This window comes from Macaca thibetana, chromosome 9 (assembly GCF_024542745.1).
Source record: "Macaca thibetana thibetana isolate TM-01 chromosome 9, ASM2454274v1, whole genome shotgun sequence".
NCBI lineage: Eukaryota > Metazoa > Chordata > Mammalia > Primates > Cercopithecidae > Macaca > Macaca thibetana.
In genome coordinates, this window is record NC_065586.1 from 106,375,531 (window position 1) to 106,397,873 (window position 22,343).

The following is a 22,343-nucleotide window of genomic DNA, read 5'->3' on the forward strand; positions in this document are numbered from 1 at the left end:
CTTGATCCTGCCATTATGATATTAACTGGTTATTTTGCTCATTAGTTGATGCAGTTTCTTCCTAGCCTCAATGGTCTTTACATTTTGGCATGTTTTTGCAATGGCTGGTACCGGTTGTTCCTTTCCATGTTTAGTGCTTCCTTCAGGATCTCTTGTAAGGCAGGCCTAGTGGTGACAAAATCTCTAAGCATTTGCTTATCTGTAAAGGATTTTATTTCTCCTTCACTTATGAAACTTAGTTTGGCTGGATATGAAATTCTGGGTTTAAAATTCTTTTCTTTAAGAATGTTGAATATTGGCCCCCACTCTCTTCTGGCTTGTAGAGTTTCTGCTGAGAGATCTGCTGTTAGTCTGATGGGCTTCCCTTTGTGGGTAACCCGACCTTTCTCTCTGGCTGCCCTTAAGATTTTTTCCTTCATTTCAACTTTGGTGAATCTGGCAATTATGTGTCTTGGAGTTGCTCTTCTCGAGGAGTATCTTTGTGGCGTTCTCTGTATTTCCTGGATTTGAATGTTGGCCTGCCCTACTAGGTTGGGGAAGTTCTCCTGGATGATATCCTGAAGAGTGTTTTCCAACTTGGTTCCATTTTCCCCCTCACTTTCAGGCACCCCAATCAGACGTAGATTTGGTCTTTTTACATAATCCCATACTTCTTGCAGGCTTTGTTCGTTTCTTTTTCTTCTTTTTTCTTTTGGTTTCTCTTCTCGCTTCATTTCATTCATTTGATCCTCAATCGCTGATACTCTTTCTTCCAGTTGATCGAGTCGGTTACTGAAGCTTGTGCATTTGTCACGTATTTCTCGTGTCATGGTTTTCATCTCTTTCATTTCGTTTAGGACCTTCTCTGCATTAATTACTCTAGCCATCAATTCTTCCACTTTTTTTTCAAGATTTTTAGTTTCTTTGCGCTGGGTACGTAATTCCTCCTTTAGCTCTGAGAAATTTGATGGACTGAAGCCTTCTTCTCTCATCTCGTCAAAGTCATTCTCCGTCCAGCTTTGATCCGTTGCTGGCGATGAGCTGCGCTCCTTTGCCGGGGGAGATGCGCTCTTATTTTTTGAATTTCCAGCTTTTCTGCCCTGCTTTTTCCCCATCTTTGTGGTTTTATCTGCCTCTGGTCTTTGATGATGGTGATGTACTGATGGGGTTTTGGTGTAGGTGTCCTTCCTGTTTGATAGTTTTCCTTCTAACAGTCAGGACCCTCAGCTGTAGGTCTGTTGGAGATTGCTTGAGGTCCACTCCAGACCCTGTTTGCCTGGGTATCAGCAGCAGAGGCTGCAGAAGATAGAATATTTCTGAACAGCGAGTGTACCTGTCTGATTCTTGCTTTGGAAGCTTCCTCTCAGGGGTGTACTCCTCCCTGTGAGGTGTGGGGTGTCAGACTGCCCCTAGTGGGGGATGTCTCCCAGTTAGGCTACTCAGGGGTCAGGGACCCGCTTGAGCAGGGAGTCTGTCCCTTCTCAGATCTCAACCTCCGTGTTGGGAGATCCACTGCTCTCTTCAAAGCTGTCAGAGTCGTTTGCGTCTGTGCAGAGGTGTCTGTGTGTCTTAGTTTACTGTGCCCTGTCCCCAGAGGTGGAGTCTACAGAGACAGGCAGGTTTCCTTGAACTGCTGTGAGCTCCACCCAGTTCGAGCTTCCCAGCAGCTTTGTTTACCTACTTAAGCCTCAGCAATGGCGGGCGCCCCTCCCCCAGCCTCGCTGCTGCCTTGCCGGTAGATCACAGACTGCTGCGCTAGCAACGAGGGAGGCTCCGTGGGTGTGGGACCCTCCCGGCCAGGTGTGGGATATGATCTCCTGGTGTGCCTGTTTCCTAAAGCGCAGTATTGGGGTGGGAGTTACCCGATTTTCCAGGTGTTGTGTGTCTCAGTTCCCCTGGCTAGGAAAAGGGACTCCCTTCCCCCTTGCGCTTCCCAGGTGAGGCAATGCCTCGCCCTGCTTCAGCTCTCGCTGGTCGGGCTGCAGCAGCTGACCAGCTCCGATCGTCCGGCACTCCCCAGTGAGATGAACCCAGTACCTCAGTTGAAAATGCAGAAATCACCGGTCTTCTGTGTCGCTGGCGCTGGGAGTTGGAGACTGGAGCTGCTCCTATTCGGCCATCTTGCTCCGCCCCCAAGACTCCCAGGTCCCATTTTTAGTGTGATTTTATAGTGCCGATGAAATATAAACATGCATTTTTTTGTTAGATTGTTTTTTTATTTTGATTTCCTACATTTTAAAACACAGTCAGCGGTACCATAATTAACAGCATTACCCATAATATCAAGTCTATTTTTGTGAAGTTGCTCCTAATTTTTATATTGTTATTAATATACTCACCTCCTCCCCATAGATGCAAGTGTTATACATCTATAGGACCACTCATTTTTCCCCCAACAATTATTTACTGAGTATTTATTTCAGGCCTGACTCTTTTTTTTCTTTTCTTTTCTTTCTTTTTTTTTTTTTTTGAGACAGAGTCTTGCTCTGTTGCCAGACTGGAGTGCAGGGGCACGATCTCGGCTCACTGCAACCCCCACCTCCCGGGTTCAAGTGATTCTCCCACCTCAGCCTCCTGAGTATCTGGGACTACAGGTGCGCATCACCATGCCCAGCTAATTTTTGTATTTTTAGTAGAGACCGGGTTTCACCATGTTGGCCAGGATGGTCTTGAACTCCCGGCCTCAAGTGATCTGCCCGCCTCAGCCTCCCAAAGTGCTGGGATTACAGGCATGAGCTCGCGCCCAGCCAATGCCTGACTCTTTCTTAAAATGATTACCTTTGGAAGTCAGGTGAGTTAGGAAATTGCTGATATTTTCTGTACTTTTAAAGGTTTTTTAGAATATTGCTCTGTAATAGAATTTGTTGTTAACCAATGAAGTAGTTTAGATAATTAGTGGTTTATCTTAATGTCTTTTTAAACTTTGAGAATATGTTTAAGACCAGTTATTTTAACCTTCAAAATTCTCTGTAGTTTCTAGTGTTGCTCCCTTACCTAAGAAGTATTATTTTACAGGGTCGGGCGTGGTGGCTCACACCTGTAATCCCAGCACTTTGGGAGGCCACGGAGGGCGGATCATGAGGTCAGGAGATCGAGACCATTCTGGCTAACATGGTGAAACCCCGTCTCTACTAAAAATACAAAAAATTAGCCGGGCATGGTGGCGGGCGTCTGTAGTCCCAGCTACTTGGGAGGCTGAGGCAGGAGAATGTTGTGAACCCGGGAGGCGGAGCTTGCAGTGAGCCAAGATTGTGCCACTGCACTCCAGCCTGGGCGACAGAGCAAGACTCCGTCTCAAATAAATAAATAAATAAATAAATAAATAAATGAGCTCTGTTGGCCAGGTGTGGTGGCTCATGCCTGTATTCCCAACAGTTTGGGAGGACGAGGCAGGTGGATCTCGAGGTCAGGTGTTCGAGACCAGCATGACCAACATGGTGAAGCCCTGTCTCTACTAAAAATACAAACATTAGCCAGGCATGATGGCATATGCTGGTAATCCCAGCTACTTGGGAGGCTGAAGCAGGAGAATCACTTAATCCTGCATAGTGGAGTCTACAGTGACTTGAGATCACGCTACTGCACTCCAGCCTGGGCAACAGAGTGAGATTCCATCTCAAAAAAATTTTTTTTCTTCTCTATTTTCTTCTAGCAGTTTATGTTAGGTTTTACATTTAGATCTAAAATTCATTTAGAGTTAATTTTTGCAGAGGGGGTGAAGTAAAGGTTGAAGTTCATTTTTTTTTTTTTTTTTTTTTTTTTTTTTTGCAAATGGACGTCCAGTTGTTCCAGCATCATTTGTTGAGAAGACTATACTTTATTCATCAAATGGCCTTGGCATCTTTGTGAAAAATCAGTTGACCACAGACTTGTGCATCTTATTTCTGGATTTTCTGTTCTGATCCTTTGATCTAAATATTCATCCTTATTCTAATGCCACACAGTCTTAATTATTATAGTTTTTCAGAAAGTTATGAAATCAGGTAATGAATGTACTCTGACTTGGTTCTTCTTTTTCAAAAGTTCCTTTGGCTATTCTGGGTCTTTTGCATTTTTATTTTAATTAATTTATTTTTTTGAGACAGGCTTTCACTCTTTCACCCAGGCTGGAGTGCAGTGGCATGATCATGGCCCACTGCAGCCTTAACCTTCTTGGGCTCAGGTGATTCTCCCATCACAGCCTCCTGAGTTAGGAGCTGGGTCCACAGGTGTGCACTCCTACACTTCGCTAATTTTTGTATTTTTTGTAGAGGTATGGTTTCACCATGTTGCCCAGGCTGGTCTTGAACTCCTGGGCTCATGCAATCCTCCCACCTCTACCTTCCAAAGTGTTGGGATTACAGGCGTGAGCCACTGCACATGGCCGGCATTTTTACATAAATTTTAGAATCAGTTTGTAAATTTCTACAACAGAGAGCCTGCTGGAATTTTTATTGGGATTGCATTGGATCTGTAAATTAATTGGGGGAAACTCGATATGTCTTAACTATTGAATCTTCTAGTTCATTAACATGGTACGTCTATTATTTGGATGTTTTCAAATTTCAGCAGTATTTTTTAGGTTTTCAGAGTGTGGGTCATGCACATACTTTGTTAAATTTACCCTTAAGTATTCTTTGATGCTATTTTAAATGGCAATTCAATTTGGCATATTGGTTTTGTGAACTGACTTCGCTAAACTTAATTGTTCTAATAGTCTGTATATTCCTTAGGATTTTCTTTTTTTTTCTTTTTTCCGAGACGGAGTTTCACTCTTGTTGCCCAGGCTGGAGTGCAATGGCGCAATCTTGGCTCACTGCAACCTCCACCTCCTGGGTTCAAGTGATTCTCCTGCCTCAGCCTCCTGAGTAACTGGGATTACAGGCATGCGCCACCACGCCCGACTAATTTTTGTATTTTTAGTAGAGACAGGGTTTCTCCATGTTGGTCAGGCTGGTTTCGAACTCCTGACCTCAGGTAATCCACCTGTCTCAGCCTCCCAAAGTGCTGGGATTACAGGCGTGAGCCACTGTGCCCAGCTTCTTTAGGATTTTCTAAATAGACAGTAATGTTGTTTGCAAGTAAAGACATTTTTTTTTTCCATTTCCTTCTCTGTGTTTCCTTTTTTTTGTTTTATTTCACTGGCTAGAATCTCTAGTACAGTGCTGGATAGAAGTGATGAGAATGGACATTCTTGCCCTGTTCCTGATCTTATGAAAAAATGCATTCTTTGACCATTGAGTGTGACTATAGTTTTTCTTAGATGCCTTTTAGGTTGAGTGAATTCCTTTCTTCCCTTATTTGCTGAGTTTTTATCATGAATGGATGGTAAATTTTATTAAATGCTTTTTCTACATCTATTGAGGTGATACTGTCATTTTCTTTTTTATTCTGTTAATATGGAGGATTATATTGATTGATTTTTGAGTCTCTTAAACCTGCATTCCTGAAGTAAATCCTACATAGTCATGTTGTATTGTGTACTGTTGCAGTACCGATACTAACAACCGAGAGCTAAAACAAACTTCACAGGTTTAAGGATTTAGTTCCCAACATGTCTGCCCTCGCTACAGATGCCAGCCGTAAGTTTAGGAGTCCTCAGGCCACTCTCACATCTGACCAACCGGCTGCAAATTCAGAGGTTCCTACAGCCCCTTCAGGTTTGACAATTTGCTAGCACTACTTGTAACTCAGGAAAGTGCTACACTTTGTCTGTTTTTAGAGACAGGGTCTCACTGTCACCCAGAGTAGAGTGCAGTGGTAAGATCATAGCTCACTGCAACCTCAAAATCCTGGGCTCAAGGCAGTCCTTCTGCCTCAGTCTCTCAAGTAGCTAACAGTACAGGCATGCGCTACCATGCCCAGCTGCTATGCTTATAATTGCAAGTTTTATTGTAAATGATACAGATCAGGACCAGCCAAATGCACAGACACAGAGAGTGAGGTCTGGGAGGAACCTGGACACAGAGCTTCTGTGCCTTTTCCATGGAATCAGGATGCATTACCCTCCTGGCACATTTATATGTTTACTAACCATGAAACTCACCCAAGTTTCAGGTTCCAGAGTTTTTATTGGGATATTATTACATAAGCATGATTGATTGAAGCATTGGTTATATGGTTGTCAGTTCCCAGTACTTCTCTCCTGGCCAGAATCAGTGACTCAAAGCCCCAACCCTCTAATCACATGGTTGGTCTTTCTGATGTGACGAGCCCCTATCCTGAGTTCTCTCTCCTTGGCATAAACTCAGGTGTGGTCCAAAGACTCACCATGAATAATGAAGACACTCCTAATTACTCAGAAAATTTCAAGGTTTTAGAAGCTCTGTCCCAAGAACTAGGGTACTTTCTTTATATTATTAGGTTCAATTTGGCAATATTTTGTTAGAATTTTTGTGTCTACGTTCATGAGAGATATTAGTATTTGTTTTGTTTGTTTTCTATGTAATTTCTTTGTCAGGTTTTGGTATCAGGCTAATACTGGTCTCATAAAATGATTTGGAAAGTGTTCCCTCTATCTTTATTTTTTCAAATATTTTATGTAGGATTGGTTTTATTTATTCCTTAAATGCCTGGTAAAATTTGCTAATGGAGAACTTACAGGCCTGGAGTTTTCTTTGTGGGAAGTTTTTTTTTTTTAATTATGATTTTAATCTCTTTAATAGGTGAAAGGCAATTCAGAGTTTCTGTTTCTTCTTGAGCTAGTTTTGATCATTTGTGTCTTTCAAGAAATTTGTTCATATCATCTAAGTTATCAAATTTAGATGATCTGGGCAATTGTTGGCATAAAGTTGTTAATAATATTCTCTTATCCTTTTAATGTATGATGTATGTAGAATCTGTAATGATGCACACTCTTGATACTGTTTTTGTGTTGTAATTTTTGTCTTTTATTCTTCATCAGCCTTAGAGGTAGTTTATCAATATATTGATTTTTAAAAGTCAGCTTTCAATTTTACTGATTTTCACTATTTCTCATTTTCTATTTCTTTCATTCCTATCTCTGGTTTTTATTATATTTCTCTACTTCAGTTTCTCAGCGTTAGCAGTCTTGACATTTGGGGTCAGATAATTCTGTTTTGTGCATCTTAGGATGTTTAGCAGCATCCCTAGCATCTCCTCACAAAATGCCAGTAGCCTCCTCCTAGCTGGCATAACCGGAGTATCTCCAGACATTGTCAGATGTCTTGATGGGCAAAACTGCTCACAGTTGAGAACCATTGCTCAACTTCTTTCAGTTTAGTTTGTTCCTTTTTCTGCTTTCTTAAGGTGGAATCTCGGATCATTGATTTTGGACACTACCCTCCCAACAGAAGGATTTAAAGCTAAACAGTTGTGTTTAAGCACTGCTTTAGCTACATTCAACAACTTTTGATATGTTGTGTCATTAAGTTTAGAATATTTTCTAATTTCTCTGCAATTTGTTCTTTGAGCTGTGATTTATGTTCCAAATATTGGGATTTTTCTAATTAGCTTACTGTTGCTGATTTCTAATTAAATTTCATTGTGATTGGAGAACTTACTGTGTATGATTTCAGTACTTTTAGATTTGTTAAAAATTATCCTTTACAAAGCACATTTCTTTGAGATGTTTATGTAGTATGCCAAAAGATTTGTCAAGGACTTACATTAGGGTGTTTGCTATATTTGAAGTAAGAATTGATTTTTAAAGAATTCAGTCTGTATGCTATTAAAAATTTTTTTCCTGTTTACCAAAGTAAAATGTACATACAAAAAAGCATACAAATTTTGTGTACAGTTCAATGCATTTTTACAAAAGCAAAGAAATATTACAAATCTCAGAAACCCCCTCCTGACTTTTCCAGTCACTGTCACCCCTTCCCCAAGGTAACTGCAATTCCAACTTTTTTTTTTAATTCTAACTTTTTATGCCACAGTTTAGTTTTACCGGTTTTGAACTTTATGTGAATGGAGTTATGTAGTGTGTACTTTTCGTGTGTGTTTGGCTTTTTTCATTCAAATTATGTTGAAATTGTGTCGATTAATCCATGTTACTGTACAATAGTTGTAGTTAGTTTATTCTCATTGCTGTATAATACTACGTTGTATGAATGTTTCACAGTTTATGCATTCTACTATTGATGAATGTTTCCAGTTTGGGGTCAGTATGAATAGTTCTATATGAGCATTCTTTTGTATGTCCTTTGGTGAACATGTAAACATATATTGGTTTGGTATATGCCTGTAAGTGGAAATACTTAGTTACGAAGTATACATATATCCAGCTTTGATATGTAAGTTTTAAGGAAAAAGGTTTTTGATTGTAGTTATTGTTGTGCATCTTGTTTAGATACTTGCTGTTTGGGGCTTAGTTCTTGTGGTGGTAATGGTTTTGTCATTGTTAAGAAAGAAGCAATATATTTCTTATGAGGCATTTTTTCTAAAAGTTTACAGTATTCAACTTTTACTGTTTTTAATGGTTTTTAAAATGAGATGTACTTTTTGATGGAAACAAATGCACAAAACTACCATCTTAAAAGAAGAGTAATAATAAATAGAAGTTTTACTGTTCCACTAATCCCAGTATATTTTCAATCTCAACCCCTTTGGTACATCCTTGAGAGATACCTGCTCTACTGTAGCTGAAATTTTCTGTTTTTCTTGCCCTCTACGTATATGTGTAAGAATTGTAAGCTTTAGGATACCAATTAGAATTTAGCTTCGTAGAATGTGTTCTTTTCATTGTGTGGAGGGCAACATGTGTGAGGCACTTCAGGATTAGAAAGTAAGTTAAATGATAATGTTAACAAAGTGTAGGGCTTTGGCTCATTAATTCATCAAAATTAGAAATCTTTTCTTTTGCTAGAAGAGAGTATTGGAATTCTGGAGTAGGGGTTTTTATTTTCTTTCCACGATGGTACTGCTCTTGAGCCAAACTGTACCATTTCGTATAGTTTCAATTCTATGGTTCATTTCTTTGACTACCACCAAACTACACCCTAAATAATCACAAGTTTATGTATTGGAGCTATGTTGTAGTCAATGAAAAGTCACATATCTGGTTAAGGTAGTTGCATTTCATAGATAATGACTCCCATTCAAATAGGGAATACATTAGGATGCCTCTCTTAAAGGGATGCTGTTTGTGAAAAATATTACCTGTGATTCAGTGATAAAATGATAGACATGTCTTTTTCTCTGTCATTGGAAGTTGTTAAGCATTCAGGGTAAGGGTGTTTGAAAGGAAGACACAGTTCATTAGTGTTTGCTCTCAGAGGTGCATTTTATTGGGAGAAGAAAAGTGGGCTAACTAGATGGGTTATTCAGAACATCTCAGCCTTACACAGGGAATTTATCGTAATTGAATATTTCAGTGGAACATTATTGGAAGGGCTTGGGTGGACACATAGCTCAGAGAAGCAAAGGGGTTGTTTCTGAATGTGCTAGCGTGTGATGCGTTTAATTACTTGTTTATCGCCTCTGCTGTCTGGATTACTTTCTCTGTGTACATATAATTAGGCATCTCTCTCTGTAATATACTCCTAAACCTTGTACTGTCCTCACAGCTGACTAAATGATCAAGTAGCTTCAGTCACCTATCGTTCAGTTTCTCTTTCCATCATTATGGTTGTCGTTTGCTTATTTCCAGGCTAATTCTGTTATTGAGAATCTATCAATTTGTTGTCCCATGTAGTATAGTTAATAACGTTTTGGGTACCATAATTTTAGTCTTTTAAAAAAATAATAAAAATATTAACAGCTAACAATAGCTAACGTCTGTTAAATGTTTATTAGGAGCTAGATGTTTTTATATATGTTTCTCTAATTCTCACAGTAACCTGGCTGAGGCATATGTAATACTCCAGTTTTACAGATGAGGAAACTAAACCAGAGAGATTAAATAATTTGTCCCAAAGTTACACAGCTAATGTGAGTGACAGAGTTAATATTTAGATTCAGGACTTTCTTTCTCTAACACCATGGGTCTTTATGATCTCTCTGTGTTGTTTGCTGGTTTTGCTTTGGACTTCACAACTCGACTTGTTTGCTTATCTTATCCCTTCCACTTGGAATGGCATCTCCTTAACAGTTTCAGACTCTACCAGTAGCCAATGTACCTATCATTTAAGCCTTAGAACAAATGCCACCCTTTTCTGAAGTTTTTCTTACAGTGCCATTTGGAAGTAAACTGTCTCTTTTGAACTCCCATAATACTTTGTACCTTTCTTTGTATATTTATTTTGCCTTCAGTTATAATTATTGCTAAACATATCTTAATTTACCCAATGGAGACGGTCTTTGATTTCCTGCACTGTAAGACAGCCTTGAACACTGAAGCTTCTCAGTATTTGTTGACTTGATATTACAGGTAAAAACCCATCAAAACAGAAGTAAACACTATTGATGCTTTTTAAAAAAAATTGGAAGAACATGGCAACATGGTAATGATTTGTATATTTATGATCATTTTTGCTTCTTGTTATTTGAAAATCTTGCTAAATTTTGCTGGTGGTATAATTAAATGTGGCATGCATTTCCTGGTTTAGTGAAAAGGTTCATAATCTTAGCTATCATTTTCTTTAAAAAAAGATAATAAAGAAATGTCTGTTTGACAGGCAGGAAGAACCCGCTGTTTTAATTTTGTTCACAGCAGTGGGTCAGATTATGATCTTTTGGAGCTAGCTTTGATAATAGACTCAATATAATATTGGAATTCAACAATTGGTTATTGTCAAGTATATTATCTCTTGCACTGATGGCTGTCAGTGCGATTGCCAGACTGTTTAGAATAAGTTTATGGCTGTTTAGAATAAGTCTATGGCAAATAGTCTACTCTTCTCTAAATACAATGTTTCCATTTATTACTTACTGTAGTATTTTATATGTGCATTGTCTTTTTGTTTTGTTTTTAGTTTTCTTCTCAGAGAGAGGCAATTAAACCAAAACTTGCTCACTAGTGGGGGTGGGGAATCTTATTATTGATTCTTTACTCCAATTTTGAATGATATTTTTTCTTCTAAACCTCTTTAAATAGGCCTTTTCCCTCTTCTAACTTAACTGATTTACTTTAACATTTAATTCAAACAAAGATTAACAAAATTTTAAATAAACACTTTTATAGTGATAAAGGCACACTGTGGTTGTAATTTATTGAATTTTGAGCTCCGAGTCGCTGTTAAACTAGGATTTCTGACTATGCTTTTATAGTTTCTTCTATCTGAATTCTTGAAACATCGTAAGACTCTATTTACTTCCCTCAAAGGAGAAGTCCTTTTGTTAAGATAATATTTTTTAAAATGAGTATCAGTCTTTTTAAAAAATCTCATGTCTCTTAGACTTTATGAAATTACTCATGAAGCAAAAGGTGGATAGGAGACAGTAACTCAGAGAAGTCTTTTGGCCCTTGAGCTAAGACAGTGGATAAAATTTACACAAATTACGAGACCAGCAAAAGCACTCTTTTTTTTTTTTTTTTTTTTGAGACGGAGTCTCGCTCAGTCGCCCAGGCTGGAGTGCAGTGGCCGGATCTCAGCTCACTGCAAGCTCCGCCTTCCGGGTTTACACCATTCTCCTGCCTCAGCCTCCCGAGTAGCTGGGACTACAGGCGCCCGCCACATCGCCCGGCTCGTTTTTTGTATTTTTTAGTAGAGACGGGGTTTCACTGTGTTAGCCAGGATGGTCTCGATCTCCTGACCTCGTGATCCGCCCGTCTCGGCCTCCCAAAGTGCTGGGATTACAGGCTTGAGCCACCGCGCCCGGCAAAAGCACTCTTAATTTTAAGGTTTGAGGATCTGATTATTAAATATCCATTGAAATAATCAGATTAAAGCAGTCAATATTCTTTAAGCATTTGACATTAACCAGAATCTACAAAATGATGAAAGTTTTAGTTCTAGTGACAGGAATTTAAATTGTCCTTCACAAAATTCCTATTGTTGTTAATGTTAAGTTATTGCAAAAGTAACACATGTTAATTCCAGGGAACTAGTATAATTCTAATAGTAGCTAACTTTAGAGTTCATTGTATTTTGCTATTTAGTGTAAACCTGTTAATCCTTATAACAATGATATGAGGCAAATACTGTTATTTTTCCTATTTCACAGATGAGGAAACCGAGCACAGAGAAATGGAGGGACTTTACTGAGGCCATACAGTATTTGAACTCAGGCAGTTTGGCCTTAGAGTCTGTGCCCTTAACCTCTATTCAGTATTGCTTCTCACTGAATGGTTAAGATTTGGGGATTATTAAGATAGACCTGGATTTAAATCATGGCTGCCACTTTATACTCTTGGGATAGGAGTATATTTCTTGACTTCTCTGAGCTTCAGTATTCTTGTTTATAAAACAAAGGTTGTTTTAGGGATAAAATAAGATACATTAACTGCTTATCCCACTGTTCCCCATATGCTGTGCTTGTTCAATAGATGGTATCATTTAAAACAATGAGAAGCAAAATGAAAAAAAGGCACCAAAACAAAACAATAACCATTGCTAACATTTCAAATTATCCAGTCTTGTAAAATATGTTTCTTGATTTTATTAATATATTTTTTCTTATATTAGTATATTTTTCTTTCATGTATAACTTTTTCTTGTTTTTGTTTCACAAAATAAGGTGGGAAGACTTGGATTTGCCTCTATCACTTAGCAGTAAGGCAAGCCTTTTTTGGCTTTTATGCTAGCCAAAACTTTTTTTTCTCTGTTTAGAAGTGGGTAGATGGAGATAGAGGAGAACATGGAAGTACACACACTTTTTTTTTTTTTAAACAAAAACAGGATTATATTTAAAATTTCTTATATAACATCTACAGATCAACAAAATCTAGGATGCTAGAAGTAGGGAGAACATGTGCTAGTATTACTTTTATTAAAATAACAAACTCCAGTTTCAGAATATTTAGAGTTGTTAACTGAAAATACTATATTTGAATAAGCAATCTTAATGAATGTAGACTATTTCCTCTTGATGAGTGAGCTTGTAGAAGTCTGACCATATATTGCATTGTTAAATACATTCATTGGGTGTAGCATAACCTCCTGTCTTTCTATAGCTTTTATCAACAAAGCATGGCTAATGCTTTTTTTTTTTTTCTTTTAGATCTACACACAATGAGCTGGAAAAGAATCGGTGAGTCAGTGATGAGGTGCAGCTTTCACTTATGTTTAAAAGCAAACTCACCATTTTACCTGTGAAAATAATGTAATAGTGCATATGTAGTTGTAATTTTACTTTTCAGATGTACAGCCTATTGTGAGTCTGATACATATGTATTTTCTCCAAAAAATGACTTAAATAGTAAGCTTATAGCAGCTAGAAGATGTAAATACATTTTTAAAGCTTATTCGAATTTGAGTTTTAGGTGTAGCCTTTATTTCTGTCTCTGAAAACGAGTTAATTATTAAAAGCTCATGGTTTAAATGTGGTTTTGCTAAAGGGTAGTATTTCTAAAGAGTAGGTAATAAGCATTACAAATTGGAGGGTATTGAATTTTTCTTTCTTTGTAATTTGTTCATTCATTCATTCAATTTATTCATGCATTCAACAACTATTTATCAAATATGAGCTGTATGTCAGTGCCAGACAGGCAGAATGCTTTATATAGAAAATATAAGAATATATAAGATAGTTTTTATCCTTTCCTTAAGGAATTCAGAACTTTGTAAAGGAAAGACAGGTAATTAAAGTACTATATAATGTGGCAAGTATGGTAATGGAGAAGCAGAAGGTACTGGACGTACTGAAAGATATTTTGGAAGGTCACCTGATTCCTTTTTGAAGGGAGTCTTGGAAAGTCTGCAGAGGATGGTGAGTGAGCAGTGTATACTGAGGAAGCTGCAAAAGGGTTCAGGATGACTATAAAAGATTGTAACATGAAGTAAAGCATGCCAGGTATTGAAAAGTCTTGTCTACCATGCCGAACGAAGAGTTTAGACTTCCTGAGATCCATAGGGAGCAGTTAAATAATTTTAAGGTGGTTATCATTTGATCAGCCTGTTTCTTGGAAATATCATTCGGCTACAGTTTGAAGAATTGGTTGGTTGGGAGAAGGGATACCAGAGGCATAAAGACGCTTTTTAAGGCTGTGCAGTAATTTAGGTAAGAGATGATGGTGGCCATTGAGATAGAAGTAGACAAAGTAAAGAGTATGGAATGGAGTCAATAGAAATTGGTGATTAGTTATGGATAGTTGAATCTTAGATGGTATTACTATTAATTGAGGAAAGAGAAGAAGAGGACAAGTTTGGAAGAGAACATAAGAATTGTAAGAGTAAAATACTTTCTTTTTGGTATAGCGATTAGGTTAATAGCAGCCAGGCATGGTGGCTCATGCTTGTAATTCCAACACTTTGGAAAGCCCAGGTGGGAGGATCACTTGAAGCAAAGAGTTCGAGACCAGCCTGGGCAGCAAAGTGAGACACCCTCCATCTCTACAAAAAAATAAAAATAAATTAGCTGGGTGTGGTGGCATGCAGTCCCAGCCACTCAGGAGGTTAAGGCAAGAGGATCACTTGATCCCAGGAGTTGAAGGCTGCAGTGAGCCATGATCATGCCATTGCACTGCAGCATGTGTGACAGAGTGAGACCCTGTCTTAAAAAAAAAAAAGAGATTAATAACAAACTGAAATCATATGTACCAGCTGTTTTTGACAAATAAGATCTCATGACCTTCAACTTTCTGTCCTCTCTTTAACACAAAATAGATTGACTAGCCTAACTGCCTCCTTGCAAGTAAGTTTAAATGTCAAATCCCCTTGAAAAGGCTTAGCATAGTCTTTTAGGCAGACTCAGTGGCTGTGACTACTTTGTTTGCACGATACTCTGTTCTTGTCTCCTATTGTAAGGCTGAATAGTTAGCATTGTAATTATTTGTTCATATGTCTCTTTCTGCCAAATGACTATGCCCCAAATGCAAAGATTCTGTTTTGTTCAATTTTGTATCCTCAGTGCCTAGCATTTGAGGCATGTATAGGAGACAGTGGCTCTCATATTGAGTGAAGGATAAAACTGGAGCTCAAAGTTGAGTGGTCGAGTCAAAGACGTTTTGGTAGTTAGTGGTAGAAACTCCTTCGTTTTAAAGAATCTCTTTTCTGCTTTTAATTTCTGATTTATTAAAGATCTGGATAGATAAAGGAAGGACATATCTGGCTATGTTAAACATAACAAAAAAGACTGAGAAATGAAAGTTCTGAGGATCCTAAAAATAAAACCTTAAATTGAAGTTTACTCTAAATTAGATCATAGAGTATGTTTTGGGCCCATGGATTAAATATTGATAAACATGTGGCTTTTATAGTTACTTCATTTGGATGTGGTCCTTGGGAGACCCTCATTGGAAACCTGGCAAAAACCATGAACACTGGAGTAGAGACTCTTTTTAGTAACTATTTGGAATGGAGCTTTAAAAATCTTTGATTCAGTTTTGTTGAATGTATTTTGCAGATTCTTTCTGACTCATTGATAACCTTTTTAAAAACCCTCACAGAAGATGTGTGCATCACCCATAGTATTACTTTGGTATGCCATATAAGTTGTTTAATCTAGCATCTAGCTGTGGCACAGGTATAACACGTGTGGTTTTATTACCTGGGCTGTGTGTAATCTCCAATAAAAGTCATTTGTTCCTATTTTATTTACTTAGATATAAGACTTTTAGACTGGTTTCTTACCCTACCTTACTTCACTTAAGGCGTGATTTCCTTATCTTCTTCTAATAGCTTTGGAAGTGCTAACAGATATTCTTTATTAGCCCAGAGGACTAATAGACATTGTTTATTTCTCAAATTATTTCTTCCCCTCTCTCTTTACTCCTTTTCCTTTCGCTGTTCCCTGAGGCTTCATTGAAAGATGATATAGAATTAACTTTTCCAAGATATATTTGTTTTTAAAAGGGATTTTTATCAACAAAAATAAAACTCAAATTTAGAATAATAATCTGTACCCCGCTTCTGGAAAGTTACCAGTGGTGGTCTGGCAAAAAACAAAAATACTGGTAGACGTAGGATAGGGGAGGTGGTTTAGCAAGAAGGTGGCACAGGAATATTTTTAAAATTTAAGCCTATGTTGTTTTTATGTTTTAAAGCCCCCATCCAGTTCTGTTTAACAGTCCTCTTTACCAAGGCATCATTTTTATTTGACATGTTAAAGAAAGAAAAGTTAATCTAGCTTTGGCATCCTTTAAAATAAATAGAATTTTGGCTTTACCTTTGATATGCCTTTGAGTGTGATGTTATATGAAGACAGTAACTCACTATCAAAAGATTAGTTTTGTCTTCATTCTGAAAGACATTCCTGAAGTAATTCATATTTTTTAAAATTTGTCACTTTATATAACATATTCGTGTCAGAAATTACTTTTTTCCTTTTTAGCTTGGTTCTGAAATCTTGGATATAAGCTTCTCTGCGTCAGTGTTTTTTTTTTTTTGAAACGGAGTCTTGCTCTGTCACCCAGGCTGGAGTGCAGTGGCGTGATCTCAGCTCACTGCAAGCTTTGCCTCCCGGGTTCACACCATTCTCCTGCCTCAGCCTCCCGAGCAGCTGGGACTACAGGTGCCCACCACCACACCCGGCTAATTTTTTTTCTATTTTTAGTAGAGACGGGGTTTCACTGTGTTAGCCAGGATGGTCTCCATCTCCTGAGCTGTGATCCACCCGCCTCGGCCTCCCAAAGTGCCGGGATTACAGACTTGAGCCACTGCGCCCGGCCTGAGTTAGTGTTTTTTTATTGGAGCAAATGCAGTGAGATTTGGAGTAGGTGATTTTAAATTGCTGATGAATGGCTAAGTAATTCCAGATAGCTATCTCAAACAAAGCCCTAAAATTGTTGAAGCCCTGGGATCTGGCCTAAAGGATATAATAGCCACCAGATGTTGAGGTTCATACTACCAGATCTCCAAGGGAAGTCTAGTGATGGAGTTTGGGTTTTGACAGGCCCAGAGTAGTTGGTTGTGATCCACAATTACCCCAGGATTCCTATAGCCCATTAGGGAGCTCTAGGTAGTTTCAGGACTGATAGAGAAATTCAGATTTTCTTCTTGGATAGGTCTTGGGAGCTGTTTTCTGCCCAAATCCTTATTGGTTATACTGAGTCTGCTCTAGATGGTTCAGAGCATTTGTTACCTGTGTACCAACCCTGTCCGCCTAGGCCCACAACAGGTCATAATAGGCCTTGGAGATGGAGGGGAAGCAAAATACTTCAGATGTTCTGCATTCCTCAGGAACCTATGTGAAACATCTCATAGTAAACTTAATGAGACTTTGAGATTGAAGAATTAAGATATTACTTTGCCCATTGGCTTATCTTACAGGTTGGGTCCTTTGTCAGAGAAGACACAATTCAGTATCAGTACAGATTTTAGATTGCCTCATTGTTTTTTCATTTTTTTAATTCAAATTGCTGATGATGTTTTAGAAAGAATCAAAAACTCTGGCCAGGCATGGTGGCTCATGCCTGTAATCCCAGCACTTTTGGGAGGCCAAGGGAGGTGGATTGCTTGAGGCCAGGAGTTTGAGACTAGCAGGGCCAACATGGTGAAACCCCGTCTCTACCAAAATTACAAAAATTAGCCAGGCATGGTAGTGCATCCTTGTAATCTCAGCTTTTTGGGAGGCTGAGACACAAGAATTGCTTGAACCTGGGAGGTAGAGGGTGCAGTGAGCCAAGATCATGCCACTGCATTCCAGCCTGGGCAACAGAGCAAGACTTGTCTAAAAAAAAATAAAATCAACAACTTTAACAGGACTCTGATGGTCAAGAACCTTAGTGCTAGAAGGGCCAAAAGAGAACACTGGACTAATAATGTCTTCCTAGGCAGAGGAGAAGTGACTAAATATTTGTTAAAATAAAATAAAATAAAACAAAATAAGAAAAGGATGTCTAGTGAGTGGTAATAGGTGTTCTCCATATAGGGACTTTCACATACCTCTGAGGGAAAAATGGAAATTAGCATTTATAGAGTTCTTACTGTGTTCCACCACTGTGCAGGGTTGTTACATAATTCTGTAAGGTAGAAAGGCTGAAAGTTTGAGTCAAAGTGTCAAAAACTGGCCATTTTATCATCATAGCTACAATTTGAAACAAGATGGATATGAGCACAAAACAGTTCTAATCATGATCCTTTTTGATCATGAATATGAGAGTTATGGTTAATATCAATCTTTCTCTTCAGCAACAATTAATAAATACTATATGTGGCATCATGATAGATCAAATGAAGTATAAGATACCCTATTCTATTCTAAGGTTAAGGTCATTATAGTTTGGTATTTATATTTCATCTTTCAATATCATGATCTAGTTAAGTTACCAGTAAATGTCTAGAAGGGTACACTAATAGTGTTTTTCATACTGAAAATTGAAACTCACTAGTGGTCTATGTGATCATTTAGTGAATCATTTTGAAAAAGAAATTGAAGAAAACACCGAAGTACACTGCATGAAGTAAAGTTAAATATGGAATTGTGAAACTTGTGTATACTGGATTGTGATATAAAATACTGTGCGTCATAGTCAAAACCTACTACTGTGGGTAGTTAAGGAGAATGTATACTGAGCCATGAAGAAGAGAGATAATTTGAATATAAGAAAAGAATACGGAAAGGAGTCAGTGTGAGTAGAGCCGTGGAAGCAGGAATGTAGCATCGTAAGCTGTGTTCAGGAAGGAGTGAGTAGACCATATTGAGTTAAATAGCAGAGTCTTACCAGATTAGTAGTGGAAGACGAGGCTGAAAAGGTGGTTTGGAATTAGACTGTGGAATGTTACTGAATGCCAAGGAATTTGGATTTTATTTTATTGGCAGTGGTGAATTTTTGAGGCTTTTGAAGCAAAGAGATAGGCATGTACAAAGCATTAAAAAAAGTACAATCTAGCTCTGGAAGCCGGGAGACCAGTTTGGATGCTTTTTGAAGTAGTCCATATAGTAAAAAGATATGAGTCAGCACTCAGGAAAGGAAGACAAAGGTCTAAGAAACACTGTAAATAAAAAATTATTTTCTGTTAATTGGTACTACTTATTTCTTCACATAGCTGCAAAAGTTATCTTGTATCAGTGCCTACTGCAGCAAGGAAAAAAAAATGATCTTCTCAAAGAATATATCAAATTGAGTCATTTCTCTGTTTACAGTCAGCTTCTCACTACAATTAGATAAAGTCTGTGGCCTGCAAAGTGCACCACTCTATCCCTTATCTCCTGTAGACCTTCTGACATTGCTTCCTCTCTTTTCTTTAAACACAGCATGATCATTTCCATCTTAGGACTTTTACACTTGCTGTTCCTTCTGCTTGGAAAGCCCTGCTCTAGTTCTTCATCATTATTTAGTTCTCAACTCTCAGGTCATCTGATTAGAGAATAATAATCACCTCCTGGTCACACTCTATTGCATTAGTTTTTATGTCACCTTAACATGTATATCTGCCTGAGTTATTTATTCATTTATATTGTCTGACTTCTTTCACTAAAATATAAGTTTCAGGAAGGCAGGACTTTGTCTTATTTACCCGAGGACATAGCAGTCATTTAGTAAAAATTCATTGAATAAAAAATTATATGTGATAGTAGATTTATAATCAACATGTTTTCACATTATAATGACTTCAGTGAAAAGTGATGAAGATACATACTCTTGAGAGTTCAGTTGACCTAATAAAATAATTTTATAATAGGCAAGTAGAAAATTTAATGAATTCTTAAAATGTAAATAAATTATATGAGAAAACTTGGTAAGTGAGAACAGCTTAAAGGATTTTTACCATGCCAGAGTTTATCCTACTTTTTTAGAAGTGTATGGACTCATTTAGTCCTTTAGGATATCATACAGTACACTAAGATAAGGATAGGTAATTTTATAAAGGAGAACACTTTATCTGATGAAGTTTTTGCTATACTTGTGGGATCTTTATTCCTTTCTCATCCCATGACTTGAAAATGGTAAGCATTTTTACGAGGAAAAGATTTATTTATACTTGTAGACAAGAATCCTGTAAAAAATTTCAAATTTTTTGTGTTAGAATTTTTGATGGATTAGTTCTGTTTATTCCAATTATTTGGACATGATAATGAATATAATTTTTTTTTTTTATCTATACTGCCTATCATGTCCCCATTTTACATGGATGTTTTAACAGAGTGATGGTTTTGGTCTACCTTATCTTAGAACAAATGTAAAAGTAAATCTTTATGACTGAGGTTAGGCAGTGTTTTCTCTTGGTACATCATCAGACTAATTTAGGATTCCTTGGCAGGAAGAGCATATCTGAAATGGTTTTCACTGCCTATTTTTTGTGCTTTTAAGATACTTGTTTAAAAAGGACCTTTTTTTTTTTTTTTTTTTACATGGTGTGCACATTCTAGAAAAAGAATGTTCACTTGTTAGTAGGAAAGAAATAACATTGGTTTGGCAGAACTTTCTTTAAAACTCTTACCTCAACTAATAGTACTTAAAGGGTATTTGCTTGCATTAAAGTCTAGTTGCAGGGTTAGAGAAATCAAACCTTTATTGTAGGTTTGAAATTAACCTATAACTTCAGCTGGATTAGAAGTCTGTGGTTTTAGATTGGGTACTGTAATTTTGGAAAGTTTAGTCAAAATCCCATTTTAGCCTTGAGTTTTACTAGGATGCAAAGGGTATTAGTATGTCTCAGTTTGAAAATACTTTAGAGTAACTTTCTCAACCTGATAAACAGCGTTAATGACAAACTCCCAGCTTATGGCACTTGTAATGGTGAAAAACTGAATGCTTTCTCCCTAAGATCAGAAATAAGGATGTCAACTTTCATGACTTAATACTCAACATTGTACTGGAGGTTCTATCCAGGGCAGTTAGATAAGAAAAAAAAAAAATAAATAAAAGGCATCCAGATTGGAAAGAAAGAAGTAAAACCATTTCTGTTTGCAGGTATCATAATCTTCTGTACAGGTATACTTCGTTTATTGCACTTTGCAGATACTGCATTTTTTAGCAATTGAAGGTTTGTGGCAACCCTGTGTCAAGCAAGTCAGTTTCCAACAGCATATATTCACTTCATGTTTCTATGTTGTATTTTGGTAATTCTTGCAATATTTTAAACTTTATTATAATTTTATGCGTTATGATGATCTGTGGATCTGTAATCTTTGATGTTACTATTGTAATTGTTTTAGGGTGTCACAAACCATGCCCATATAAGATGCAGACTTAATAAATGTTGTGTGTGTTCTAATGGCTTCACTGACCGGCTGTTGCCCCATCTCTCTCCCTCTTTTGGTGCCTCCCTATTCCCTGAGACACAGCTATATTGAAATTAGGCCAATTAATAACCCTACAGTGGCCACTAAGTGTTCAAGTGAAACGAAGAGTCACGTGTATTTCACTTTAAATTTAAAGCTAGAAATCGTTAAGCTTAGTGAGAAAGGTATGTCAAAAACCACGACAGACTGAAAGCTAGATCTCTTATGCCAAATAGCCAAGTTGTGAATGCAAAGGAAAAGTTCTTAAAGGGAATTAAAAGTGCTACTCTGGTGAACATCCAAATATGAAAGTGAAACAGCCTTATGGGTGATATGGAGAAACTTTTAGTAGTCTGGATAGAAACCAGCCAGAACATTCTCTTAAGCCAAAGCCTAATCCAGAGCAAGGCCCTAACTCTATTCAATTTTATGAAGGCTAAGAGGGGAGGAAGCTGCAGAAGAAAAGTTGGAAGCTAGCAGAGTTTGGTTCATGAGATTTAAGAAAAGAAGTCATCTCCATAACAAATGTACAAAGTGAAGCAGCAGGTGCTAAGGTGGAAGCTATAGCAAATTGAGAATATCTAGCTAGAATAATCAGTGAAGGTGGCAACAGGTTTTCAAAGTAGACGAAACCACCATCTATTGGAAGAAGATGTCATCCAGGACTTTCATAGCTACAGGCAGAAGTCATAGAGAAGAGAAGTCAATGCCTGGCTTCAAAGTTTCAAAGACTGGGCTGACTGTCTTAATAGGGGCTGATGGGCTAATGCAGCTGGTGACTTGAAGTTGAAGCCAGTACTCAATTTACCATTCTGAAAATTCTAGGCCCTTAAGAATGAGGCCAGATCTCCTCTGCCTGTGCTCTGTAAATGGAACAATAAAGCCTGAATGACAGTACATCGTTTATAGCATAGTTTACTGTTTGAAGCCTACTGTTGAGACCTACTGCTCAGAAATTTTTTAAAAAAAATTATTGCTCATTGACAATATACCTGGTTACCCAAGAGCTCTGATGGAGATGTACAAGGATATTAATGCTGTTTTCATGTATGCTAACACAGCATCCATTCTGCAGTCCATTGGACCAAGGTATGATTTCAACTTTCAAGTCTTTATTATTTCAGAAATACATTTCATAAGGCTGTATTTCCCATAGATAGTGAATCTTCTGATGGATTGGGCAAAGTAAGATGAAAATAATTACATGTACAATAGCA

At 37.6% G+C, this 22,343-nt stretch overlaps 1 protein-coding gene across 11 annotated transcripts in view; it reads left to right on the forward strand.

Moving 5' to 3' along the window:
• The window catches only part of MXI1 (MAX interactor 1, dimerization protein), an 86,108-nt gene that overhangs the window by 31,741 nt on the left and 32,024 nt on the right, over positions 1 to 22,343 (forward strand). For all 11 annotated transcript variants that reach the window (XM_050804284.1, XM_050804295.1, XM_050804285.1 and 8 more), the window contains exon 3: positions 13,021 to 13,050. In XM_050804284.1, the coding sequence (XP_050660241.1) occupies positions 13,021 to 13,050 (30 nt within the window). The remainder of the gene's footprint in view (positions 1 to 13,020; positions 13,051 to 22,343) is intronic.